This window comes from Paroedura picta, chromosome 1 (genome assembly GCF_049243985.1).
Source record: "Paroedura picta isolate Pp20150507F chromosome 1, Ppicta_v3.0, whole genome shotgun sequence".
In the NCBI taxonomy this organism is placed as follows: Eukaryota; Metazoa; Chordata; class Lepidosauria; order Squamata; family Gekkonidae; genus Paroedura; species Paroedura picta.
Window position 1 is genome coordinate 153461225 of NC_135369.1, and position 26853 is coordinate 153488077.

Here is a 26853-nt window from a genome sequence, read left to right on the forward strand (position 1 = left end):
GGTAACATTTTGCAAGTTAATATAATGAAAGGGCAGATGCATTCTTCCTAGTACTGGAGGTGCTAGCTTCAATTTTCCATGGACAGTTTGCTGCTGTCAAAATCACAACTGCTGTTTATGTGGATTGCTCAGACCCCATTTCAAAATACTGTCCTTGCCTAAGAAAAAGAAGGGAAAAAAGACATAAATACAAAGATATTTAAGTGCTTTCTCTTGGAACAACTATGGTATTAGTTGTCAAAAATAATATCTGTGCATTGGTATTTCTACCGAGATCTGCCTAAAAGGGTTCTGTAAAAACCTGCTATTGAACTTCCCTTTGAAAATCTGAGCTCTGATTACTGAATTAATTCCCAAACCTGGACATATAAATGCATATATGCTCTGTATCTTGGGCTACATGCAGCCTTACAGAGATACTCTTAGCTTTTTGGATATTCCATTCAAGAAAGTTTGTACAGAGTCAAACTGCTGCATTTGGATTCTTCAGTGCAATAAAAGTTTCATAGCTTTTAAAAGTCAATTATGGTTAGTTTAACGTTTCCTTTTGGGGTTGTGCTGAATCAACTTGGCACTCAGGGGAAGTCGTGATCGAAGTCCTCAAAACAAGTTGATGAACAGATTTGTTGGAAAGCCCCAGGCTGCCTCAACAGGTATCATTTTATCAGCTTTCTTAGTAAAATTGGTATGTCACAGTGTTCTGCTGGTACAGCACTAATAGTTAGAGAATTGTCCGTGGGCTAGAAAGAACAATGTGTACAAGTCACAAAAATGCCAGCTGTGGGTCCTGAAAGTAATGCAAGATTGTGTGTGTGTGTGTGTGTGAGAGAGAGAGTTTCAGATCTAGGAATAGGTCAGCAAATGGATGTAGAGCAAGGTAATTGCTTGGTAACTATCATCTCAGATAATTATAACAAGTTTAGCTGCAGCTACCACACACACACACACACACACACATTTTCATTTGACCAAACTGTAATAAGAGTTTAATCAGTTCCCCTGGAGAAAAGGGCTGCTTTTCATGGTGGACTATATGTTAAGGTGGACTACAGTATATATACTGTATGCCTGGCTTTGTCAACGTTTTTTTTTTTTTACCATTGAGAAACTCCTGAAACATTCTTCAGGCTTCATGAAACCCAAGAAATGTTGCAATCATGCAGAATATGGTGGGGAAGCATAGCTGTGTATATGCCCACCCCGGAGCCCCTCCAGGCCCACCACTGGTCATTATTTTTTTGGAGGGGGGGGGTTGACATGTTCATATATGGTCACACCATCCAATACATGTTTAACACATTTTAAAAATTAATTAACTCCCACCCATTAAGGAGACCCTTCCAGGGCTATCAAGAAAGCCTATTGTATGCAGTATAGATACAAGGGTCAGTGTTGGGGCTGGTACTATTCATTTTGTTCATATATGATCTGGAACTAGGTGTGAATAGTGTAGTGGTCAAGGTTGCAGATGACACATTTTTTAAAGGATGGCCAAAACAAAGGATGACTGGGAAGAGCCTCTGTGAAGACTGAGTGACAATATGTCAAATGATGAAGTAGAGAGAGTTGACAAAGATAAAGTTTTCTCTCTCTTTCCAAATGCTAGAATTCAGGGGCATCCAGTGAAGCTGATGGGTGCTTCATTCACCACTGGCAAAAGGAAATACTACTTAGCACAGAGAATGATTAAAATGTGAAATTTGCTGCTAGAGGTTGTAGTGATATCCACAGGAATAAACAGCTTTAAAAGGTGATTTGATAGGTCTGTTAATGACTATTAGCCATGGAGACTGGGGAAAACCTCCACATTCAGAGGTACTAAGCATCTGAATCACAGTGTCAGGAGATATCAACAGGGCCTTGACCTCTAGGCCGTGCTGTTGGCACTCCAGAGAAGCTGGTTCACCACTGCATGAGCCAGCATGCTGGATTAGGTGGGCCACAGTCTTCTTATGTCTTAAATGGGATGATGGGATCCTAAGCTACCAATGCAGCACTGAAGGGACCAGTAACTAAGCAGCTCCTACATCATTGCAGCAATATGAAATAAGCCTGAAGTTAATTTCATTGACATGAACATGATATGATATGTGTGCATGTACCTAAGGCTATATTTAAGGTTATGTTTGAAGTCTAATCCTGGGAAGATACACAGATAAACGTTGATATTGAACAGCCTTCCCCGACTCAAATAAAGTAAGTCACTTGTTTAAATGACAGTTAAAATGAGAAATATTGAGGTTTCCAAAGGCAAGTCAGGCTGAACAAACTATGTTATGACCTTTTGTAGTGTAAGCTTTAATTATTCAAAGAAGCATTTTCAAGCCACTTGCAGCCCATCTCTGCAACAGCGTAAGAGCCACATTGAAGTTGAAGGGAAACCTTAAAAATCAATACTTGTCAAAACAGTTGTGATATCAAGTGTCATTTGGTTGAAATAACCCCGCAGCCTAGCAGTTTTTGCTGTAAGTTGTAATATGAGAGGAGTGCAAAGGTAAGCTGATACCATGGCGTTTTGAATTCTGCTGTGCTCTACTAAAAGCCAGTCTCTGTTGAAAAGTAATTTTGCAAGTGCCTTTTGCGTTATGAATCCATCCTTATTTTGCTTGAATAAAATAATCTGAAGTGTAAAAGAACCTAATAACCACAACCCAAAGATATACAGCATACAAAACATGTCTAGTAAATCAGAGGCAACATGAAATTTGATGCATGAATGCTTCATCCCCTGTAGGAAGAAAGAAGGGAAGGTGCATATTCCTTATTGCTTGAAGCTACAGTGCCAGATTTCTTTCAGATATTGCATTGCCAGTCCCAGTATCCATATATGCTTTTAATTAGTGGTATAACAGTAAAGGTAAAGGTATCCCCCTGTGCAAGCACCGAGTCATGTCTGACCCTTGGGGTGACGCCCTCTAGCATTTTCATGGCAGACTCAATACGGGGTGGTTTGCCAGTGCCTTCCCCAGTCATTACCGTTTACCCCCCAGCAAGCTGGGTACTCATTTTACCAACCTCAGAAGGATGGGAGGCCGAGTTAACCTTGAGCCGTCTGCTGGGATTGAACTCCCAGCCTCATGGGCAGAGCTTTCAGACTGCATGTCGGCTGCCTTACCACTCTGCGCCACAAGAGGCTCTATAATCAGTAGATTATGGTTAATTAAGTTTGTATGTAACTACCACTGGCCTGCCATACCAGTTGCTCAATGTACATGTGAATACTTGTTTTATATAAAATGGCATCTGTAATATGTAACAGAATGTTTCCTGGAAGAAATACTTATCACATGTGAAACCTATCCTACCTTTATGAAGTGCAGGCACCACGTATGCTTTTCCTTCTGCTACCAGCATTGTATCCAGTATGGTTTACTCTGATATAATGACTCACCCTGAGAGTAGCTGAGAATATGGCTAAGCAGGGGATTTCATCTAAGAGCATGAGCAAAACCCAGCTGTTGAATCTTTAAAAAGTTAGTGCAATTTACTATAGGACAATTCTGTAACTCTAATTTTGGCTGGAGGTGGTGTGAAAATTTAAGCCTCGTTGTTGAATTGCTTGAGCTGTGTGGTATTTTTTCATTTGTCATTTGTCATCTAGCTAGTTCAAAGTGGCTTGTGTGTGTAAAGTGCTGTGAAGTCACAGATGACATACAGCAGCCCCAAGAAGGGACTTTCAAGGCAAGTTATTAAGCAGAGGTGTTTTGCCATTGTCTCCCTCAGAAGAGTCTTGGTGGACTCTGTTCCTAGTATTGACTGTGCTTAGATTCTGAGATCTGGTGGCTTTCCCTCCCCAAGTGGCTTACTGGAGCTCATTTCCTTTCTTAAACCAGGGTAAGTGCTACATCTTTGATTTTCACAAGAAACTCTAAATTCCATCCCAGTGAGCAGAGACTTTCTTTATAGGTTCAGTGCCGACTGATGGGCATCTGGAAAATTGAAAAGACAAATATTTAACTATGGAACAGCATGTTTTAGAAGGCATGCTTATTCAGCACCTTTAATTCATGCCAGGAGAACTTCCTGACTATTATATCTGCCTAACACAGGGAAGGAAATAATTATGTTCAACTCCTTGCAAATGAGCAAGACCCTAGACTTTTAGGAGAATCACAGAGTTTCCGGCAATGCAATGATGTCACTTCTAGTTATACAATGGAACATGACATCAGTACACCATGAGGTGCCATTCCATCTCCTCCCATCCCCCCCGCTCCTCATAGGAGTAAGAATGGGCAGTGGGGATAGGAGTACCCTGGCTTCCATGCATGAAATAACTACCTACAAGCAAAATGTAGTTGTAGTTGGAAATTTACTGGGGATGATATGGAAAGGTAATTTTGTGGAGGAAAGCAAATAGGTGGAGGATGAAAAATCAGCGTGAGTTCTTAAAACAATAAGAGAAACATTTACTTCATGTTTTGACTTACAGATATTGTCAGTATTTATACCTATAGCATCATTAACAAAATGCAACAAATGTTATATTTACATATGAGGGGTAAGCAGCTATAAATTGAAACCTATGTTGCAGCAAAAACAGACACAAACAAAGATGTGTTGTCCTTTATTATCATGTAGATTTGCTACAGATAACATCAGACTGGTTGCATAATTTGGGGGCTCAATTGTACAGCGGGCTATTTTGGCACTTTTCAAAATACATTGGTAAAACTTAGAATGCAACTTACCTTTGCATTGATTCTTATGGCTTAAGCAGATAAAATGTTGAGGATTTTTGTTTCGGTACCTGACATCATAACCTTTCTTCTAATAGCAATCACTGTGTTGTATATTTGCGTATGTATGTGTGGGTGGGCAGGTGATTTGGATCATGGTCACAGTGCTAGGAAGGGGGAGGTTGAATCTCCCTATGCCAGACTTCCCAATGAAAATGGGAGCTTCTTGTGATACAGGCGTTCTTATTGGGACCATTGAATCTGAAAACTGAGTGGGGAAATATAATGCATCTTTACCTAGCATCACAGTTCAAATACCACTTCTCTGGCTATTGTTAGTAGAGGCTTTCCGGCTACAAATCTCAAATAACTTTTCCGGCTGAGTGAGCTCTTAGTTTTGAGTAAGTTTCAAAATGAAAGTTTTTAGTTAAATCATTTGAATCTTTATACAGAGATGAATTTGTAAGTAATAAAATGAACATTATAAGGATACTAGAATTAAAGCCCATAGAAGCAGATACAACAGTTGCTAGCAGGGGGAGAGGGGAGGGAAAATAGCAAAGAGAGAGGGAGGTAAAAAGGAATAGAGTGTTTAAGAGAGAGAGAGCTTGGCACTAGGAAGAGGGAGGGGAGGAGTTTTCCAGTCTGTAAGGGCATGAGGTTGAATTTGTGTGTTGGAGGTGGGGGGTTGTGATGGCCTGATGACAAATAAGGGCATGGGTGTGGAGAGATGGGTGTCAAGAACCTGCGGTTTGGTATGTTCGTTGAGTGTGGGAGAGGACTGACCTTTGGGAATTGTGGCATAGTGGTTACAGATGAGCTTTCAAGAGCCATGTCTTCAGATATGTGAAGGGAAAATCAGACTGGAGACTCTTCTTAGGGGGAGATTACATGGCAAACAATTTCTCCCAGTTCTGTGGCCCTGCTCCGTCTCCATATTTTTACTGTTGATATAATGTTATGTGCCCACATGTGTCTTTCATGGTTGCCCTTAGAATAAGCTGGATTTTTGTACCCTGCTGTTTACTACCAAAAGGATTCACAAAGTGGTTTACAAACACCTTTTCCATTCATCTCCCCACAACAGACAACCTGTGAGGGCTGTGGAGCTGTGAGAGGTCTGAGAGAACTGGGAATAGCCCACCGTCACCCAGCAGGCCTCAGTTGTCTCTAAGCAGTTTAAAATTGCCGACCCTTTCTCTCAACATAACAGTCACCCTGTCAGGGAATTGGGGCTGAGAGGTTTGAGAGAACTGAGAATGGTTCACAGTCACCCAGAATGCCTCAGGTATCTCTAAGCAGTTTAAAATCACTTTCCCTTCCTCTCCCCATAGCATGCACCCTGTGAGGAAAGTGGGGCTGAGAGCTCTGAGAGAACTGGGACTGTCCCTCAGTCACCCAAGAGACCTCAGGTGTCTCTAAGCCGTTTAAAATTGGCTTCTCTTCCTCTCCCCATGACAGTCACCCTGTGAGGAATGTGGGGTTTAGAGCTCTGAGAGAACTGGGAATGGACCACAGTCACCCAGCAGGCCTCAGGTGTCTAAGCGGTTTAAAATCAACTTCCCTTCCTCTCTCCATAACAGTCATCCTGTCAGGGAAGTGGGGCTGAGAGCTCTCTGTGAACTGAGAATGGTCCACAGTCACACAGCAGGCTTTAGGTATCTCGCAGCAGTTTAAAATTGCCTTCCGTTTCTCTCCCCATAATAGGCACACTGTGAGGGAGGCGGGCGTAGGGGCTGACCCAACCTTGATTAGCCCGTATTCATTGGCAGACACCCAGGACATGCTTCTCCCACAGGGCCGTTTCACAAATACATAGAGGAACCATAGATATGATGAATTAGTAAGTAGTGAATTAACAACATTATAAAGACCCACCCAACAGTGCACCACTGGTGGTATTCCAGGTGGGCCATCTGGAGATGATGTGTCCCAGTGCCTTGCCACCCACATTCTCTTCAGCCTCCAGCATTATGCCATGGCAGTTAGGTGGGCTCCCATGACCGATAGGCAATGTTTGCCTAGCAGGACTGTATTCTTGGCTACCAAAGAGCATGAATGCACACAAACAACTTTTGTTGGCTTGAATTCTGCTACAGCTTTTATTGACACTCCCTCCGGTAGGAATGTTCATATGATCTTTGTCCTTGGTAGGCATTGCTACAAGATTTATTTATGTATTTATGTATTTATGTATTTATGTATTTATGTATGTATGTATTTATTTATTTATTTATTTATTTATTTATTTATTTATTTATTTATTTATTTATTTATTTATTTATCATACTTCTATACCGCCCTCCCCGGAGGCTCAGGGCGGTTTACATTATAACAGAGAACAGTACATAAAACAGTCTGTAAAACATGTATAACTGATAACTAATAATTGTAACCAAATAACAACACAGTATAACAGTAAACAATATAGAAATACAACAGGTCCAGGGCTTATTGATGGGATTCTGAGGGGGGTAGCTTATTGATGGGATTCTGAGGTGGCTAGGGGCCAGAACAGAGAATGCTCTGGCCCTGGCCGAGACCAGGCGGACTTCTTTAGGGCCAGGGATCCTTGGCTGATTGGAGGCAGTAGAGCGCAGAGCTCTTTTGGGGGCATAGGCGGGGAGGCAGTCCCTCAGGCAGCATGCAACAACCACAAGTCCTTGGCTGCTGGTAAGTCATTCTTGCCCAATAATCCCAGCTAGAGGAGGACCTTGGCTGCCACTGAGTCCACAGGGGCATCTCACCTCATGCCAAATTTGGCCAATAACTTGGCATGCTGTCCCCTAGTCTTAGATGGGAGTCCCAGACTTAGTTGCATACCATTCAGCCCTGGAGAAAGTGCTGTGCAGTCAGTACAGTCAGCATCCTGGCAGCATCACCTAAAAGGAATGAACCTTATCACAACAGATCAGTTCTCACAGAACAGTTATAAGCTGCAGAACACCAGTGTCCTAAGGACATTATCTGTTGTGGGGAAGAGCCAATCTGAGAGGCATAAGTGACAGCCTCCATCCTGAAGGAATTGTGAAACAGCCGTGAACTCACTGCCCCCTAGTGCACGATTTGGATGACTGCCTGGTTGCTGCATCAATAAAGCACTCTGGTTCACAGACAGCTCCCACAACAGGCACACCACTACCAGGATAGGGAATTATTCCAAAACATGTTATATCCCTCAGTTAGCCACCTCTATCTTAGCCCCCCAGCCACTGGTGAGTGCACGAGTGATTCTCATAGAACTCTCAGAAGCCCAGGCTGCCAGATCCATCTGAATGGACCTGCAACATCATCCCAAGAGAAAGTGGCATTTGTGAAATGGGTACCCCATTGAAATATAGTAAAAACACCTGTAAGACTACCTAATCTGCCTTAATGGCCTTGGTAACCACAATATGATAGTGAGGAGCAGTCACCTCAACCGTGGACCTTGCCGTCTGAGCGCAAAAGGTTCTTTCTTTCTTTCTTTCTTTCTTTCTTTCTTTCTTTCTTTCTTTCTTTCTTTCTTTCTTTCTTTCTTTCTTTCTTTCTTTCTTTCTTTCTTTCTTTCTTTCTTTCTTTCTTTCTTTCTTTCTTTCTTTCTTTCTTCCTTCCTTCCTTTCTTCCTTCCTTCCTTCCTTCCTTCCTTCCTTCCTTCCTTCCTTTCTTTCTTTCTTTCTTTCTTTCTTTCTTTCTTTCTTTCTTTCTTTCTTTCTTTCTTTCTTTCTTTCTTATTTATTTAGCTTGTATACCGCCGCTCCCTTAGGCTCACAGCGGATTACAGAAAATAATAATTTACAATAAAATCCCATAGTTAAAAACCCAGTTTAAAACCAATTAATATCAATATCAACATTGTATCAAAATCAACGTTAAGGCAACAGGTGAAAAACACTATCTAAACCCCTCGTTCAGCTGAGATAAAAGGTTTTGCCTGGAGACACCATGTTATAGGCAAAGTTGAAGTGCCCTAAAAGAACCTGAAGATCCCACAAAATGCAGTTTGCCTTGCCAGTGGTGGAGTCCAAGAACAATGTCAAGGTGGTTAGCTTGTCATCTTGCAAAAAACTTGTCATCGTGCAAATATGAAATTCTCAAGGAGGAATCCAGCCAGATTCCTAGCTGCAACCCTCTGTCTTTTTCTGAGCCAACAGTACCCCCAAATCCATAGCCAATGCCTGGAAAGTTTGTAACCTGTCTGCCCCCTCCCCCATGTTGACAGATTGCGCTCGCAAGCAGCAACCTATAAAAAATTAAGCTATCACGTGGTGAGAGGAGCTCTAAGCAAGGTAGTTCTCCCCCCCCCCCCAGCAATCGACAGGCAGCACCAGCAAATCGCAGCCTCACACACAATTCAGCCATTGCCTAATGAGAGGGGCCCTGGACTAGGGAGTCAATGCTCATTAACAAAATTGTATACAAGAGGGTTTTTTTTTGCGGGGGGGAGTTTATAGTCTTAGATCATGTGTGTTTGGCATCTGAAACGGGGGAATTATCCATATTATCCATGAATTTTTAACTGGATGGTTACATGATCTATCTCAGCTACAAAAGTTTTGCTCATGTACATTGTTTAAAAAAAACATTGAACAGGATGGTGAGAAGATGTGTTGCAGCTGTGTCCTAATAAAGCCCTATTTAGCTATGTATCATCCAATAGTGAGTCAATCGCACTAGAGTATTTAAATATTTTCCCCCGTGTAATTAGACTTCATAGAAAGAAGGGTACTGCTGCTGTCAGCAGTTACTGCATGAGCTTTTTCAAATGTTGTGGCAAACAGGATAGTGTTCATCCTGAATTTGGATGCAGTCAAGGGCACATTTTAAGTACCCTTAAAACTCCATTGACTTGACGTGACTATCTTAGTCAATTGATTAAAATGCCATTATTTTATCTGGAGGTAAACATAGTACATTTTTACACTGGGCTTGTATCCCCAGGTGTGCCCCCAAACACAGATAACCATTCACAGCTGTAACTGGCAACTTCTGCCACATCAAGTTTTGGAAGGGAAGGAAAAGAATACAAACCAGATCTCTGTGTGAATGGTAGAAGATAGATTTTGGCAACTGTAAAAGGCTTTTGAAATTATCCATTTCCCCACCCACCCATTTTGGTGGGAGAAAATGTGTCAGTTCAACCTGACCTGCATTGAGCTTTGCGGCTGAATCCTGGGTGTGCATCTACAGGGATGCTTCTGTAAAAACAGTCCGCTCTAAGCAATCCAGTTCTTGGCAATGAAACAATGCTGTTTATCTTAAAGCAGGACTCAAACTAGCACACTGGAAATGCTGTTGTCCTTTCATATTAGAAGGAGATGATCTTAGACAGGCCATCTGGGATTGTTTTCTGAATGGTGTGGATATAACAGCATTTCATGGATTGTACACACACATACTTGAAATGGCCTGTAAACTCTTTGCTAAATTCTGCAGGGTTTGATGGTGTTGGTTTCTGCTTAGTCACTACTGTTTTTGTTTTGTTTTAGAGCAATGCAAGTCAGGTGGTCTCTATGAAACGCCATCATAAGCATGATTGCTGGTATGTCCTCATCCATTATGCAGAGCCTGTTCTGTCCTTGGTTTACTAATTTTCTTGGAGAAAGGGAAAGGGAACCCTCTTAATGAGCTTGACAGCAAGCAAGTTAGAACACATTTTCATTCTTATTCTGTAGCAATGGCGTGCAGTCAAGCATTTGCAATTGCCTGCCACAGTGTGTGTGCTCTGTTATAGAAAAGTATCGAGGCTATGGGAAACAAGAAGAAAGAAGTGGGAGGAATACATCCACCTGCACAGATGCAAAAAATAGCACACACAGCCTATTAAAAGACCCAATCCCATGTTGATCTGGAGCACAGTAATCAAGCATCTGTGATCAGAAGTTACCTGGTTGCTCTGGCAAATGCAGCTGCTGTATGAAACTTGTAAGTTATCTTTAGGGTAATCAAAAGAGTTATCAAAAATGGGCATTTCAAAACAAGGTGAGCATGAATGTCAATCACAGTTTTGTGAAATTCTCTGCCTGTCAGGTTAAAACCATCTTCTAGAATGGTTTCTGCCAAAGAAAATTTAAATGGAAGCATGTAAAGACAATTGCTCAGGAGAATTTTTAGATCCTATTGATTGTTTATTCATTTAGAAGAAGAGTTGTTTTTTGTTCCCTGCTTTTCACTGCTCAGAGGAGTCTCAGAGTGGCTTATAATTGCCTTTCCTTCCTCTCCCCACAACAGACACCCGGTGAGGTAGGTGAGTCTGAGCCCTGATATTATTGCTCTGTCAGAATAGCACTGTCAGGTCATTCAGGTGGCTGCATGTGGAGCAGTGGAGAATCAAACCCAGCTAGCCAGATTAGAAGCCACTGCTCATAAGTACTACATTACACAGCTCCTCCGCTTCATTTATACATCACATTTCTTCATAATGGAAACTCAAACTGTGGACATAGTTTATCTGGATTTCAGTAAAGCTTTTGATAAGGTTCCACATGATATTCTTGTTCACAAGTTGGTAAAATGCAGTATGGATCCTAATTCTGTCAGGTGGATCAATAACTGGTTGACAAATCGTACCCAGAGGGTACTTGTTAATGGTTCAGCATCTTTTTGGAAAAGAGTGACAAGTGGAGTACCCCAAGGATCTGTCTTGGGGCCTGTGTTGTGGCCAAGGGGGGCCAAGGCTTGGCCACTTGGCCTTGGATGGACACTCGGGGGGCCCAATCAGGAGCCGCTTTACGGCTCCTGATTGGGCCCCCTGAGTTTTTATCCCGCACAGAGCCCGTCCTATCTCCTCCCACATTGCGCTTACTCTTTTATTTCTTCTGCTCTGCAGGAGCAGTCAAAGATGATTCTATGAAAACAGCTTACATTATTTTCCATTCTTCTATTTTATCTTGTGAAGAACCCTATGAGGTAGATTGGGATAAACTGACTGACTGATACAAGTTCTCCCAGCAAGTTTCCATAACAAAGTGGGGATCTGAGTTGGGTATTCCAGATCCAAGTGTGACGTACTGGCTTGATATCAGGAAAAAGATTTTCAGAGTCAGAATAGTTCAGCTGTGGAATCAGCTGTCTAAAGAGGTGGTGAGCTTCCCCTCACTGGCAGTCTTCAAAAAGCAACTGGACAGATATTTATCACGGATGCCTTAGGCTGATCCTGCATGGAACAGGGGATTGGACTAGATGGCCTATATGGCCCCTTCCGACTCTATTCTGTTATGCTAACTCTGTTAAGCTAACACTACACTGGCTCTGGTGGATCCCATACACCACAGATTTCTCTGATTTGCTTATGGCCAATCCCCTTCAGGCTGGTGACCCCATATAAATTTCCATTTTATTAAAATACTGTATTTTAGCAAGGTGGGTGATGTGTTTACGGATAAATTCTAGAACCAGGAAATCCAGATAATAGCGAAGTGCTTGGCATTGTAATGATTCTTGGTCAACAAGAAAAAGTGCATGCTGATTGCATTGCAGCACCGAGAGCATGGGTTCCCAACATGCCACCCTCCAACCAACTTTCCTGGTACCCGTCAAGTGTTTTTAGAAAGTAAGCAAGGCCTGGCAGGGCTTTTTGCCCAGCAGAGCGACTGACCTTTAGAAACCTCACTTTCTGTGCAGATTTTTTTTTAATTGCTTTGGCAGCACACACACTGTGTGACTGAATGTACATTTTGTATATGAAAGGAAATAATTTAAATATTTCAAACAGTATGTTCATTTTTAAAGGCACTCTGTTAAATAGAACATCTGCCTCAGATGTTGAAGAATTATTATTAGTTTTATGCATGATGTAACTTCTTGAAATTTTGTGGTTGTCTCCATCTCTTGCGGCACCTATTTTGTATCTGTTCCCACCAACCTTTGTCTGAATTTAAAAGAAGTCCACAGGCTCAAAACTGTTGGGAACCTTTGACCTAAAGAAAATCCTGGACACCAACCAAAGAGGAGTATTTCTTGCAAAGAGAGGGAAAACAAGATTAGGGCAATGCCTAGCACATCATGAACAAAGAATGAGAGGACATTATGTGCTTGGTGCATCATGATAGCATGTACAGATTCAGTTCCCTGGCCACAACACTTGAAACATCTGTTTGTATTAGAGTACCAGATCATGCAGAGAATTTACATGTAGTTGTCGCTTTTTTAAGAAGTATGAAAATCTTTGACTGCCTTGTAATAAGGGAAATCATTGGTCTATGAAACTGAGATAAAGGCCTTTCACATCATCTGCTACCTAATCCTAACTGGATGTGTGTTGGGGATTGAACCTATTTATTTCAAAAATTTGGGTTTTGCCTGAAGAAGCATCCTTGCTCATGTGTCCAAAAGTTTTGGGATTACTCCACGGCACCTTTCTGGAGAGTGTGAGGGGCTTGTGTATTGGGGTCTAGTCCAAGTCTTCTATTGCTGCTTATGGATGTGTTAAGTGGAACTCCGGGGTTTGCTTGAGAGTATTTTTAACCCATTTATATTTTATCTTGATTTATCTTGATTAATGCAGTGTCATCTTTATTATTCAAAACAATAAAATATAATGCTGCATTAATCAAGATAAGAAGATGATGCTGTACTGATCAAGTTCTTTCACAGCAGGTGATCATTATAATAAAAAGCATTTATATATTTTATAAACCCTGTAAAAGAACATAAGTGGAGTTTCCCTAATGATAAGATAAGGATAACCTTGCATATCAAACACTGCAAAAGGCCCTATTTATTTAATGAGATTGTACCTATCTTGCCTGTATTTTTTTTTAATCTCACTGTTCCGTTGGTTGTATTTGAATTGTATGTACCTGAAGAGACAGCTGTAACTGAGATAATAAAATGTTCTCCTCTGTTGCATAGTTATGTAACCATCATAATACATTTTAGATATCTATCCAGAGATTGTATTCCGAGTCCTCTATAGCCGCTTAAATGTACTTTCAGTCATATTCTGGAAAAAAAAAATTACATGAGCGATGTAATCAAAAACCTTGATCGTAGCAGACAGCGGCATCTTGTGCGCCGTTCCATGTTTGATTGAACATAACTGCCATTCTAAGATCATCAGCTGTCTTCTGTTTGGTGAGGTGCTTGCAAGGGACGCACCAGCCTTAACCTTGCAGGGGCAGCCCTCACTACTTTCTGTGGCAATTGGCAGGTGTAGTTTAGGCAGGTAGGCACTGTAGCCAGGCACAAGTTTCTTTACAAAGACAGCAACCAGGATAAGGGGGTGCAATTTTGACATATGTTCACCCTTCCCAGTCATTGTATATTTGGCAGGTCTGTAAATAAGCTGTAGATTTGCTATGAAACCTCTCTCCTTCCAAAGTCACTTTGTCAAATGTAAAATACCTGGGATTAATGCACTTTCACATCACACACCCACTCATAAAATGCACTGGAAAGCTGACTTGTATAAACAACACTTTCAGAAAGTAGGTTTGTGATGAAACTCTATCCATATATATGCCATGTTTCTCTGGAATTGTATTAAAAGAGAAAATAACAAGAAAAGTCTGTTCAAGATATCTCTTTGAATCTTGGTTGTCTAATAGCACCTGAAATATAAACAAGGGTCCTAATTACCAGTTTCCATATACCACATATTTCAACACGACAAACCTTTTCTCTCTGTGCCTAACAATTTTTATTGTTCAATGCTATTTTTTCTTGCAAAGCATACTAGTATACATTACTGAAGAAATCATAGTGACCAGTTTGTGAAAACAAATGTTTATGGTAAAGTAACAACCTTTGTTTCTCAGCCATATAAACTGTCCTTACATTTCATCAGATTTGAAGGAGGTAGTGGGGTGACACCAGGCTTGGTACTGGGCCTGGCACTTTTCAACATTTTTATCAAGGATCTGGATAAGGGGGTGGAGAGACTATTCATTAAATTTGCAGGTGACACCAAATGGAAGGATTGGAGATCGAGATGTTTCAACAATGTCTGAACATGCTGGAAAAGGAGACAATTGAGAACAACATGCAATTCAATGAGTGGTGCCTACAACATATATTGCAACTTTAGTTACTCCAAAACGTGATGCATTATTTTCCATTTATGGCTCCACCCATAAATGGTTGTATATTATAGCATTGTGTGCAATACAGTCATTCATAACTAAATTCTTCTGTGTGCCCAAGACAATCCAATTGCAAATTATTGCTGTAGGTCAGCAGTTGTGAAATACCCAACCATATGTGCACATTTTCATCACAATCAGAAAAGCATATGTATACACATTTATTCGTGTATATACAGTTGTGGTCAGAAGCATATGTATATTTACATACCGTATTTCCTTTGCAACTTAAACACATACAGGCATCAGCATTCTGAACAAATTGAATTTTCAACTTTTTTCAAGTCAGTCCCTATGACAAGTATATAAACAGAGAGCCTTGAGTGACAGGCCACTTCATGAAATTTGAATGAGCAGGGAAAGACTTGAGTGCTGAATGCTCAGGAGAGATTTATAGTTTCAGTCATATCTGAGAATAGTTGAGTACCGGCTTTCTGAACTTTCTGATTTAACACAGACAAAGAGTGGGTAGACCAGAGAAGACTCCCATTCAGGCCAGAAAAGTAAATAGATCGTCTATTGAGAAGAATTTTCCTACCCAGTCAAAACTGGAAAATAGCTCTGAAGAGCATGGTCTAGTTTAGTTAGAAACTGCCTTGTGAAACCTTAACCTGGAATTGGCCAGAAGTGTGAGATGAAGCAGTAGAAGTGGAATTGTCTGACAACATATATTTATACTGTTGCCTATTTCCTTTTTCAGGGGGTTATGCATAAGAGCTGCCCAGTGGGATGTACCCACTAGTGTGGCTTGCCACTCAGTGTCATCCATATAAAAGAGATTTTTTTTAAGGTGGTTTAGATCCTGAATCTTCTTACGTATATTTGTTTGGATTTGTGGAGCTAATCCAAAGTACTATAAACCAGGGTTAGTCAACCTGTGGTCCTCCAGATGTCCATGGACTACAATTCCCATGAGCCCCTGCCAGCAAACGCTGGCAGGGGCTCATGGGAATTGTAGTCCATGGACATCTGGAGGACCACAGGTTGACTAACACTGCTGTAAACAATATGTTGGTGAAAATTGGAGGAATTATGGCGTATGAAATGGCCTCCAACCCCCTGGCATATTTGCTTCTTTCTTTTGCAGCTATTTGAACAAAATTGCAGATGCAGAGAAGTGACATTATATCACAGTTTTGGATCTACGGTTGCGCCCTCTGAGTTGGGAAATACCTAGAAGACTTTGGGGATGGAGCCAGGAGAAGGTGATATTTGAAGAGGGGAAGGAATCTCAGTGGATATAATGCCATGGAGTCCACCCTCTAAAGCAGCCATTTTCTCCAGGGGAACTGATCTCTGTTGCCTGGAGATGAGCTGTAAAACTGGGGGAGCCCTAGGTCCCATGGGACTAGCATCCCTATTTGGATCATAACGTTTTCCACAATTGCTTAGTGAATATGTGAATATCACATCATCTCACAGTGGGCCGTATCTAGCAGTACAACACAATAAGACAGGGAAAGGTGTTCCATTGCAGTACAGCCTGAGAAGGACTCATTTTTGCCTGTGGATTGCATGGATGCCTTCCTTTTTCACAGCACAAAGAAAAATCCAGTTCTCTCAGTGAGCTTTTAGAATCAACTAAAGGGAGGATTCAGGTTTATAGCATGCAAATGATCTCAAGAAGATTCAGCTCTGTCCTAACATAAATGCTAATAATGTGATAACAGCTGATAAAAGTCTCATTGGTCAGTGGTAAAAATTTAATGCATCTTGGTTGAACAAATATGTTCTAGAAATCCAAGTTTGTAAACCAAACAGCTGTGATGTTTTCCTGAATGTATGTTCAGTGAAAGTGTGTGCTGCATTTTTACATAAAAATGCATTCATAATATATCAACTAGTTTATCAACATCTGTTCATTTCCAGGTATTCCGTTATTCTAAGTGCAACGTATTTCTTCTAAATGAAATTTGAGCAGAATTATGAGATGTATATTTGCAGCACAAATAAATTTATGACTTCATTGGTATAGATGGCTTTATGTTGTATATTTCACTTTAGCTAGATCTATTTTCTTTTCTCAACAGTGCTGCCTAGCCATACCTGTGGCAACCCTGGGGAAATACCTAAAGGAGTTCTTGATGGAACAAGATTCAATATTGGAGACAAAATTCGATACAGCTGTATTTCCGGCTATATCCTGGAAGGGCATGCTATGTTGACGTGCATCATGAGTCCTGGAAATGGAGCATCATGGGATTTTCCAGTTCCATTTTGCAGAGGTAAGATTCCTATACACTTTGACATGAAGTATTAATTTAGGCTCACCAAATGATTATACAAAACCCATTTGAAGTATTGCTACATTTTGGTGAGAACCATGACTATTAACAGGATTCCTAAAATATTATTTGGAGAATACAACTAAAGTGGAAAAGTGGAAATAGATTGAAATCCATGGGATGATATAATGAAAATATATGCCTGGCCTGATGTGGATCAATATGCTAACTGGAAAAATACAAACTAATTTATTCAGATAATACAAATAAGATAATCCATTTTGAGCAGTTATGGCTTCTGGAACTAAAAACCGGAACAAGATCGAAGCCTGGTAGAAATTAATTGGCAGGGACAATTAAGAATGATTTCTCTCTTTCTGTGTATGTGTGTATGTTTGCATCTACCAGACTTGTTTTTTTTTTAAGTTTTTTGGTTACATTTAATTGAAGGGCGTGATCAAGTAGCCAGAATACATCTTGTTGATTTCTGAAAATTTGCCATGCCTTGTCTCTTTCCTACTACCTTTTTCATTAGTTCTGTGCTTAATTCTGATAACTACTAGAGAAGGCTTTCTAACTAGATAGTTACTGTTCTCTATCCATATATAAGTTTGTAGTATCCTTAAATAATTCTGACAAAGCTGAGTTAAAATATAATTTAATTGGGTGTAATAGGCATTACTGGAAATATCATCACATAGTTGGTGAGATTTCCAGTTATACATACTGTGGACAATATAAGTGATTATTGTCGCAGGTTTTCTGTTGGTGTTCTGAGGTTTAGAAACCTAAGGGTCTAATTTGTCTTATGATCTGTTGAACATCGCACATGCATTTCACAAATGAGTTGGCAAGACAGAGAATTGTGGACTGAATCAATGGTCACATCTTTATTGATTTTACTTAATGTGGCTTGTCCTAATCAATCAATATTTTACATTGCAATTAACTCTGATTGGGTTTAGGTCAGAGAGATCCTCTTCTCACAGAAGCACCTTTTGCACTCTTTGCAGCTATAGTCTTACATAGGGCTACTCTTGTATCTGATCTGGAAACTTCAACTGGTCCTGAATGCAGGTGCCCAGGTCCTTACGGCAACCAAGTGGAGAGCATGCATTTGACCAGTGCTCTCCTAGCTGCATTAGCTCCAGACTGAGCTTTACCTTTAAATGATCTAGGACCTTCATACCTGCAGGACTGCCTTCTCCCTTGTACCCCTCAGATAAATCTGTGATCAAGCATACAAACTCTGTTCAGGATCCCTATCCTAGACCCAGATACGTCAAACTGGCCTCAACCAGAGCCAGTCGCCTTTTCTGCCCTGGCGCTAGCTTGGTGGAATACTCTTCCAAATGAGATCAGGGTCCTGTGAGACTTAAAACAGTTCCACAGGGCCGTAAGACAGAGCTTTTCCACTAGGCTAATTGTTGAGGCCCAGAGAACATCGCCAACAACTGGCTTCCCTACACAGACAACAACATCAGCACGCCACTTAGCCAACAATACCATAGCACTTTACATTCCCTCCCTCCCACTGGAGAGAAGGCACTGGGCTCCTTGGTCTTTAATGTAAACTGTTAAATGTTTTACTGTATTGGCATGTTGTGAGCCACCCTGAGCCTTTGGGGAAGGGTGGCACAAAAATCTCAAAATAAATACAAATAAATAACTTCATTGAGGGAGGCCTTTCACATCCACTCCCTTTCCAGGCTTCCATGTTCACAGTGTGGTGACACAGGCAGGCACTGAGGTGTTGCCTGTCTGAGTTCTTGCTGGAATTTTACTGATAACCTTTAAGTCTCAACACTGCTTCAGCTTATGCATCTTTATGTCTCAACATCTGTATCTAATCCTACTATGAGATCATCCTTTATATAGTAGGACCTATTTTCCTTAACCATGTGGTGTAGCATAGACAGCACCCTTCTCCTCGTAGCTCTGATTTGGTAACAGAATCGAGAATTCTGAGTGGGCCAAAATTTTAGCTAATGCCTCCTACAAACTGATGATGGAAGAGTGATTTTGGGGTCAGTCAGAAAATATGAGGTAGGGTTGATCATGCTTATAAGTGGCGTCACTTGATTTCCTGGGCAAACAAGCCTGGCTGCCTGATTTGTGCCTTCCTTGCTTCTGTACAACATTGCACTGAGGAAAATCTAATTTCGTCTCTAGCAGTATATTATACCAGAACTACTTTTGGTCTAAAGTAGTCACTGAAACACAAGATGTTTACTGTTTGCAATTTTTCCATCTCTGACCCCCTTTCTTCTTTTATTTCATATAAACTACCACCTATTAACTATGAAATGAAAATGGTGAAGATGACAATAGCATGACTCTTACTAAATCATGGTGGAACTCATAGGCCTGACCTGCTGATAGGAATGCTCAACCACCTGCCCCTTCAGGTTATTTTCCATTCAGCAGTGATGATCAGGCAGCTAATTAAAGAGGTGTTTGCAACCTGTTCACGTGCTCTTGCAGGAATGGGCTGCATGCAGACGTTTTTTTAAAGTTTTTTTTTTAATGCATTTAAAACATACAGTAGCTCCCTTTGTCTTTTGTGGAACTCAGGGTGGCTTTCAATATAATAGTTATTAAAACATTTCATCAAACAATATAAATAAAACAATTTAAGAAACACATAGAAGGTCACAATTTGGATTTTAAAACTCCAGTTTGGACTGCCAATAAATAAAAACCAAATCAGTCAAAAGCAGATTTAAATAAAACTGTCTTCTGTTGCCTCCTAAAAATTATCAGTGGTGGGGATTAAGAGCACATTTCTGGGGCAGTTCCCTCATAATTCGGGGGCTGTCATTGAAAAGGCACTCTTTTATATGCCCCAAAGACTCTGGTACTTACTGTCTGCTGATAAGGAACTATCTAGGACAGATGCCTCCACTCATTTTGAGATTATGAATACCAGTGGAATTCTGACACAACGTGATGGGCACAGACAAGAAATTGCTGCCACATTAGATGACCTCAGCCATAAAATGGCTGCTGCAAGAGGTAAAGCGAGCAACAAAACCTTACGGATGAAGATTATGCATAAAACTAGTAGTAACTTTTCAACATTCTAGGCATAAGCCATACTTACCAGTATATCTTTTAAGCACCTTGGAGAGCCCATATAAGACTGTTGTTGCGGCAGCTGCATTGGCTTCTGGTTGAGTTCTGGATCTGGTTCAAGGCCTTACACGGTCTGCGTTTTGCATATCTGCAGGACCGCTTCCCTAAATACAAGCCCCACAGAGCATAGTGATCCAGTAATACCAACTTGATAAGGAACTCTGCCAATAAATAAATTTGTCTGGCTTCAACTAGAGCCAGGGCATTCTCAGCAGTGGCTCATGCCTGGTGGAATGACCTCCTGAGGGACACTAGGACCCTGACTGAAGTTACTGCATTATACAGGTCCTGTAAGATGGATCTCTAATGCCAGACTTTTGGTTGAGATCCACCAGGCCTCCGCCCATCCCTTCTTTCATATTCCTCCTGCCTTCTGACATTTTCATCAGTTCACTTATGCCTGGAATATAATGTTGATGCTGGTAACTCTGACCATTCTTAATACTTTGATTTTAGAGTTTATAGATTTTATTATTGAATTGATTTATTATGTAATGAATGCTTGCTGTTCATTACCCTGAGATGGGTGAACGAGACGGATGGTATAGAAACCGATGAAATAAGGAAGGAAGGAAGGAAGGAAGGAAGGAAGGAAGGAAGGAAGGTATGGTATGGTATAGAAACCGATGAAATAAATAATAATAAATAATAGATCATCTTTAGCCCTAATCACATTTGGATTTTGTTTAAAAATTCAAGGCTTTACGTGTTCTGGGCCCTGCATATCTACAAGACCACCTCTCTGACTGAAAGCTCCAGTGAGCACTGTGATCCTGTAATACCAACTTGCTAAGGATCTCTGACCCTAAAGACATTTGTCTAGTCTCAACCAGAGCCTGTGTATAAACCTGAGACAATACAGACAAGACAAGTGCACTCTGATTGGTCCTCAGTGGGAGATATATCCCCAATAGGGTGAGGGCATTCCTCCCACTGAGGCCAATCTCACCTGTCCTCCTCCTCCACCTGCTTCCTGCCTCTTTTAGGTAGTTACCTGGGTGGAAGAAGAAGTGACCTTGCTCCCTGGCCCCACTGACAATAAGTCACCCTAGCGGCTCTCCATGCCTGGCTGGGCAAATGCTCTTCCCCACCATCCCTGCCTCCAGAGAGCAGTGAGGGGAGCAGAAACAGGCCTGCTTGGCCATGATGCAGCCTGAGGGCCTACCATAGTAGCACTCCATGCCCAGCTCTTCTCTGCCCTCCCTGCCTCCAGAAAATGGGGGGGGGGGTGTTGGAGGACTGGTTGCCCTCAAAAGCAGCTGCTTTCTCCAGGGGAAACTGATGCCTGTTGTTCAGTTTTAATTCCTGAAGCTCTCCAAACCCCCACATGGAGAGTAAAGAAAAAATGAGCCTGTGAGAGGCAAAGAAAAAATGTAAATAAGAACATTTTGCCAGTATAATCAAATAGCTTCTATTTCAAAATAAACAAAACACATGATAACAAGTTTCAGGAGTTGAATCTTCAAGTTTAAGTTCTCAAACAATTTCTGGTAAGGTACTCTGTTTTCATTAATCTTCTGATTACGTGAGTGATAGTGAATATTGAACAAGTTTAGCTTGTCTGCCAAACAGGTTTGCTGAGAAATTTACAACATTCCTACCCAGTGATGATATAAAGCAGCGGTCGGCAAGCTTCCGCTTGTCGCGGACCGCTGCAGAGTAGTCTGCAGAGAGGGCGGCCCGGGGGCCGCGGCTTCTCCTCCCGGCCCCTCCGGGCCACAAGCAAATTGGCCACTAAAGCGGACGATTAGCTTGCGGCTCGGCAAGCTTCTCTTCCCTCCCCTCCCGAAGTGAGAAGCTTGCCGGGCTGCGAGCTTTGGCGGCCGATTTGCTCGTGGCCTGGCGAGCTTCTCACTTCGGGGGGGAGGGAAGAAGGAGCCATGGCCTGGCGCTGATGCCTGCCGGGCTGCGGCCCACGGGTTGGGGACCACTGATATAAAGAATGTTTTAAAAAGTGGCCTGCTATTCTTTTATAATGCTTTAATGTTATGGTAAATTCCACTTTGCAAGTCTGAATATATTCTCAAATGTGTGTATAATTTGAAAAATGCAACTTCTTAAGCATTCGTAGTGAATCTTGTACTTTTCCCAGATACTGTGCTAAAATAATTGAAACAGTTAATAATAAAATATTGTATATCCCGTCTTGCTACCTCTCTTTTAAAGTCAGTACTACTTGAAGCTATGGAGATCTTCAGTGTGTTAAAATAGATGTACTTTATAACTCATAGCTAAACCTGCTATAATCTATACAACAAATAAGACCCAGCATCCAGATATATTTACAGTAATATATACTTATACAGTATTATAATATTAGCTTCTGATCCATATTTTAAAAACAAAGAACAGACAATTGTAACTCAGGAAACATTTTTTTAAAACTTAGGAATGGTGCCAAGATATGAATTATCAAATAAGATTATCAGACGCACAGGACTCTCTGTTGTGTTTTATATGCCAGCCGTGAGTTTTCTGAGCTATCTGAACAAATTTAGCAATCCTCAATCTAATAAAACACTCGTGGCCTGTCAAGAGAATGCATATTTGATCTAATTGGCCTATTAATGAAGAACTGTAAAAGGCTAACAAGTCCCTGGGATTGCTATGTAAAGAAAAGCTTAACACACTGTGGCTAACCTCCACTGCCTTCCCAGGTCCATTGATATATGAAGTCTTGGATCAGCAGAGCTGGTGATGGAACTCTGTTTTCAAAATAAATGTGCTTCCAAAGGAGTTTTTCAGAAAAGGAACTGGCATCGTGGTACCTTGCATAGTACTAGGATTGATCTTTTTTTAAAATAGCTCCTTTTGTCGAAAAGCAGGGAGAGAAAATAATTCTTGTATATTATTGTTGGAATAATAAAGAAAGTATAACAGCCCAGGATAGAAACATAAGAACAGACCAGTAATAGATTTAAATAAATTCCAGGCTGAAATAGTTAAACAGTGAGCTCCTGAATAAAAAACCTGGTTGGTTTTAGAAAGAAAGCAATAGTCCCCAACCTTTTTATCACTGGGGACCACTCAACGCTTGACAATTTTCCTGAGGCCCGGGGGGGGGGTAGTTTACTCCTCTACTCTCAACCACTGCCCTAACGCTCTCTGACTCTGGTTGCTATGGTAATGTTTAAACATCCCTTCAAAATAAGATACAGACACAACACAACAATGAACATAAGGAACATTTTATTTTCATGGAAATTTTAAATCATGGCAATGACAAATCAATGGGAACCCTGAGCTTGTTTCTCTGCAACGAGATAGTCCCATCTGGGAGTGATGGGAGACAATGACACCCGAAGTGTGTTGTAAAGGGCCGGAGGGGATGAAGTAAAGGGCCAGGGGGGGGGAGAAGGCGTCCTTCGCGGCCCACCTCCAATTAGTCAACGGACCACATGTGGTCCACGGCCCACAGGTTGGGGAATCGCTACCTTAAAGGAGAGGCACATTGTTCAGGGTGGTGGGAATCAGGGAGAACTATGAAGTGCTCTAGAGGGGGCTATTAAGGGCAAGTGCAAAATAATGCACATTGGAGCCAAAATTCCTAATTATAAATATACCAGCGTCAAAGCCCATTCATAAGAATGGGCCTTGAAAGGGTTCCCTTGCCTGGCCCCTGGCCAGGCAGCTTAAGGTGGCTTTGGGCAGCAGCTCTCAGCCAGATCAAGTGGGGCGGGTGGGGACTGGGCAGCTCGTTAGCAGGGCCGGGACAGAGCTCCTTAGCAGGCAGTCAGCAGGCTGGGAGGCCCTCATCAGCAGGCTCAGCCTAGCAGGCCAGGAGGCCCTCATTAGCAAGGCCTCTACCACAACCCTTTGCCCAGGGCCCTCTCCCCTTACCTGCTGCTGTCTCCAGGCACTGAGGTGTCTGAGACCAAAGAGGTTAGAGTCCAGGGACTGAAGCCGGGAGCTGCAGGGGCAGGGCCAATCAGGGCAAAGCTGGCTGCACCCTGATTGGCCCTATTCCAACTTGGACAGCCAGACACGTCCCACCCCCTAGGCTGTTTAATAACTATATAGAGGAACAACAATGGATTAGGATGTTAAAAGAGGTAACTGGAGGTAATTTACCAGGAGTCATGGTAGATAACTCACTGAATATGTTGACTCACTGTGATTGCAATAAAAAAGACAAATGCTATGCTGGGGATTATTAGGAAGGAAATTGAAAACAAATCAGCCAGTATCATACTGTCCCTGTAGAAATCTGTGGTGTGGCTTTATCTGGAGTATTGTATACAGTTCTGGTTACTGTATCTCAAAATAAATATTATAGCATTGGCAAAGGTGCAGAAAAGGGTAACTAAATTGATTAAAGGGATGGGACACTTTCTGTACTAAGGAAATTAAAAGATATTTGGGCTTTTTGCTTGAGAAATTATGATTGAGTGATGACATGATAGAGGTTTACGAAACTATGCATGAGATAGAGAAGACAGTAAAAGTCCTTTCTGTCCTTCTCACAATACAAGGACTTGTGGACAATCAGTAAAATTAATGAGTAGTAGACTTAGAATTGCTCAGTGAACAAAAGTACTTCACTCAAAAAGTAATTAACACATGAAATTTACTGCCACAAGAAGGGGGAGTGGCTACAAGCATAGACAGCTTCACTGGATAGTCATATGGAGCAGAGATCCATGAGAAGAGATTAGCCATAAAGTAGATGAAATACTGTGTTTGGGATGGTGATGCTGTGTATTTTTGGGGATTAGCTGGCAACAGTGGGAGAACTTCTGGAGTTCTGCCTCTCTGGTGGACCTTGTGATGGCACCTGGATTTTGACTACTGTGTGACACAAAGTGCTGTAGTGCTTCACTGAATGGGTCATTGGGCTCATCCAACATGGCTTCTCATGTTATTATATCAGCTCACTAAAATTTATAATCTTTAGTGTGTTTTGGAGACTACTCTAAAAAGTCTGATTTGTCTAAAATTATTAGCCAGAACACCTTCTAGAGCATTGTGAGTGGGAAGGCTTCGATAGACCACAGACTAGAGAGGGGAAGTGGTTAACAGAATCTCTGATCTTCTTCCACTGCCTTGGTGGTTGTTTAGCTGGCATGAGGGCTAGCATGTCCTCCCAGATCTAAGTCCCTGACCATTGTGATGGACACTCCTTTTGTGGGCAAGAGGGAGCGGGGTCTCCACCAGCGCTTTCCCCCACCCAAAAAATGTCCCTCATTGGCCTGCAGAGGCCTCAGTGGGACTTTTGAGGGCTGCAGGGGGACCTTGGCTGGCCTGCCCAGGGCAGGGTATGGGGGCCTAGCTTCCGTTGTGTTCCTGGCTGCAATTGGCTTTGCCCCTAGTAAAAATATAATGGTTGGAACAGTAGGAACATTACATAATAGACTCTAGCTTAATTACAAAGCCAATGTAACACCTGTAGCAGCCATAATGGTGAGAGTCTTAATTGGCTAGTAATACAGATATATGCTATCACATGGCAGTAATGACGTTATGTTATCTTATACAAGGCAAACAGTTTAGTCTTCATTTCGAAAAGAAATTATCTAAGTTTTCTATCCAAAGGTTGAGTGTGAGAGAAAAAAATCTATATTTATTTTTTCATTGTAAAGTGCACAAAAATTATGCTATAAAAACATTGAAAAAATCTGAGCTTTCAGTGGTGACTATTTATTTGTTTGTTTGTTTGTTTAGTTATTTATTTATTTACCGCCCTTCATTTCTATACCACCCTTCTTTACGGCTCTGAGTCTATATAACCGGACACATTTCAATATTCCTAGATTAAAATCCTTGAACCAATAAAACAGGACCATTTAGATAAGCAAACTGGGGAAAAATATTTCAGTATATCTAGGCTGATAACTTTGAGCTGTATTAAACTTGGATTAAATACATTTCAACCTCCAAGGCCTTCCTCGGTGCTCAACCTTTTGTATATACATGCATACTATTAGGTTGCCTGTGGGTTTTCTTAGATTTTTAATCGCATACATCCAAGGAATACAGGCTCTGTAGCTCTTTCTGACCATGAGTAGCAAAATTCTTAAAATGTATCTACCTTACTTGTATGTCACTGGTGACCAAGATTAAAATAGTTACGGAATAGAAACCTCTTCTTCATTTAAAACATGGTGTTGTAGGTAGGGTTTGGCGCTTCGGTGTCCAAAGCGGCTGTTAGTGCCTGAAGCAGCCTGCAGCATGGGGGGGGGGCGCCAGCGCCAGCACACTGGCGGGCACACAGGCACCCACCCCTCCCCTCCCCAGCGTGTCGTGGTGCTGGCTGCTTCAGGCATGAATGGCTGCTTTGGACGCCAAAGCGCCCACCCCTAGTTGGAGGAGAGTTTTCTCCCATAGAACACCAGTAGGCCAATAATTGGGTTCCAGATCAAATCAACCCTGAACTCTCCTTAGAAGCCAAAAGAATTAAACATATTTTCCTCATATTATGAGAAGACAAGAATCACTGTAAAAGACAATAATGCCAGGAAAAGTTGAAGGCAGCAGGAAAAGAGGAAGACCTTTCTTGTCCCTTCTATAACACACAGTGGAACAAGTTTGTCTCACCTGTCCTAACAGAGTGGGATGGGGTTGCTCCCTGGGTCCATGTTGTAGCCAGCTCACCATCAGTTCTGCCTTCAATGGTTTTGTGTTTTGATCGCATTACAAAGAAAACTATCCTATTGTTAAAGGCTGCAATGAAGCATTTTAATTGGGATGTTTCAAAATTGTATGAGTTAACTTCATAAATTGTCAGTTTGGCACAGACACACATGATTTAATGAT

At 41.5% G+C, this 26853-nt stretch overlaps 1 protein-coding gene across 3 annotated transcripts in view; it reads left to right on the forward strand.

Moving 5' to 3' along the window:
- The window catches only part of CSMD1 (CUB and Sushi multiple domains 1), a 1334105-nt gene that overhangs the window by 690084 nt on the left and 617168 nt on the right, over positions 1-26853 (forward strand). For all 3 annotated transcript variants that reach the window (XM_077309265.1, XM_077309276.1, XM_077309285.1), the window contains one exon: positions 16771-16965. In XM_077309265.1, the coding sequence (XP_077165380.1) occupies positions 16771-16965 (195 nt within the window). The remainder of the gene's footprint in view (positions 1-16770; positions 16966-26853) is intronic.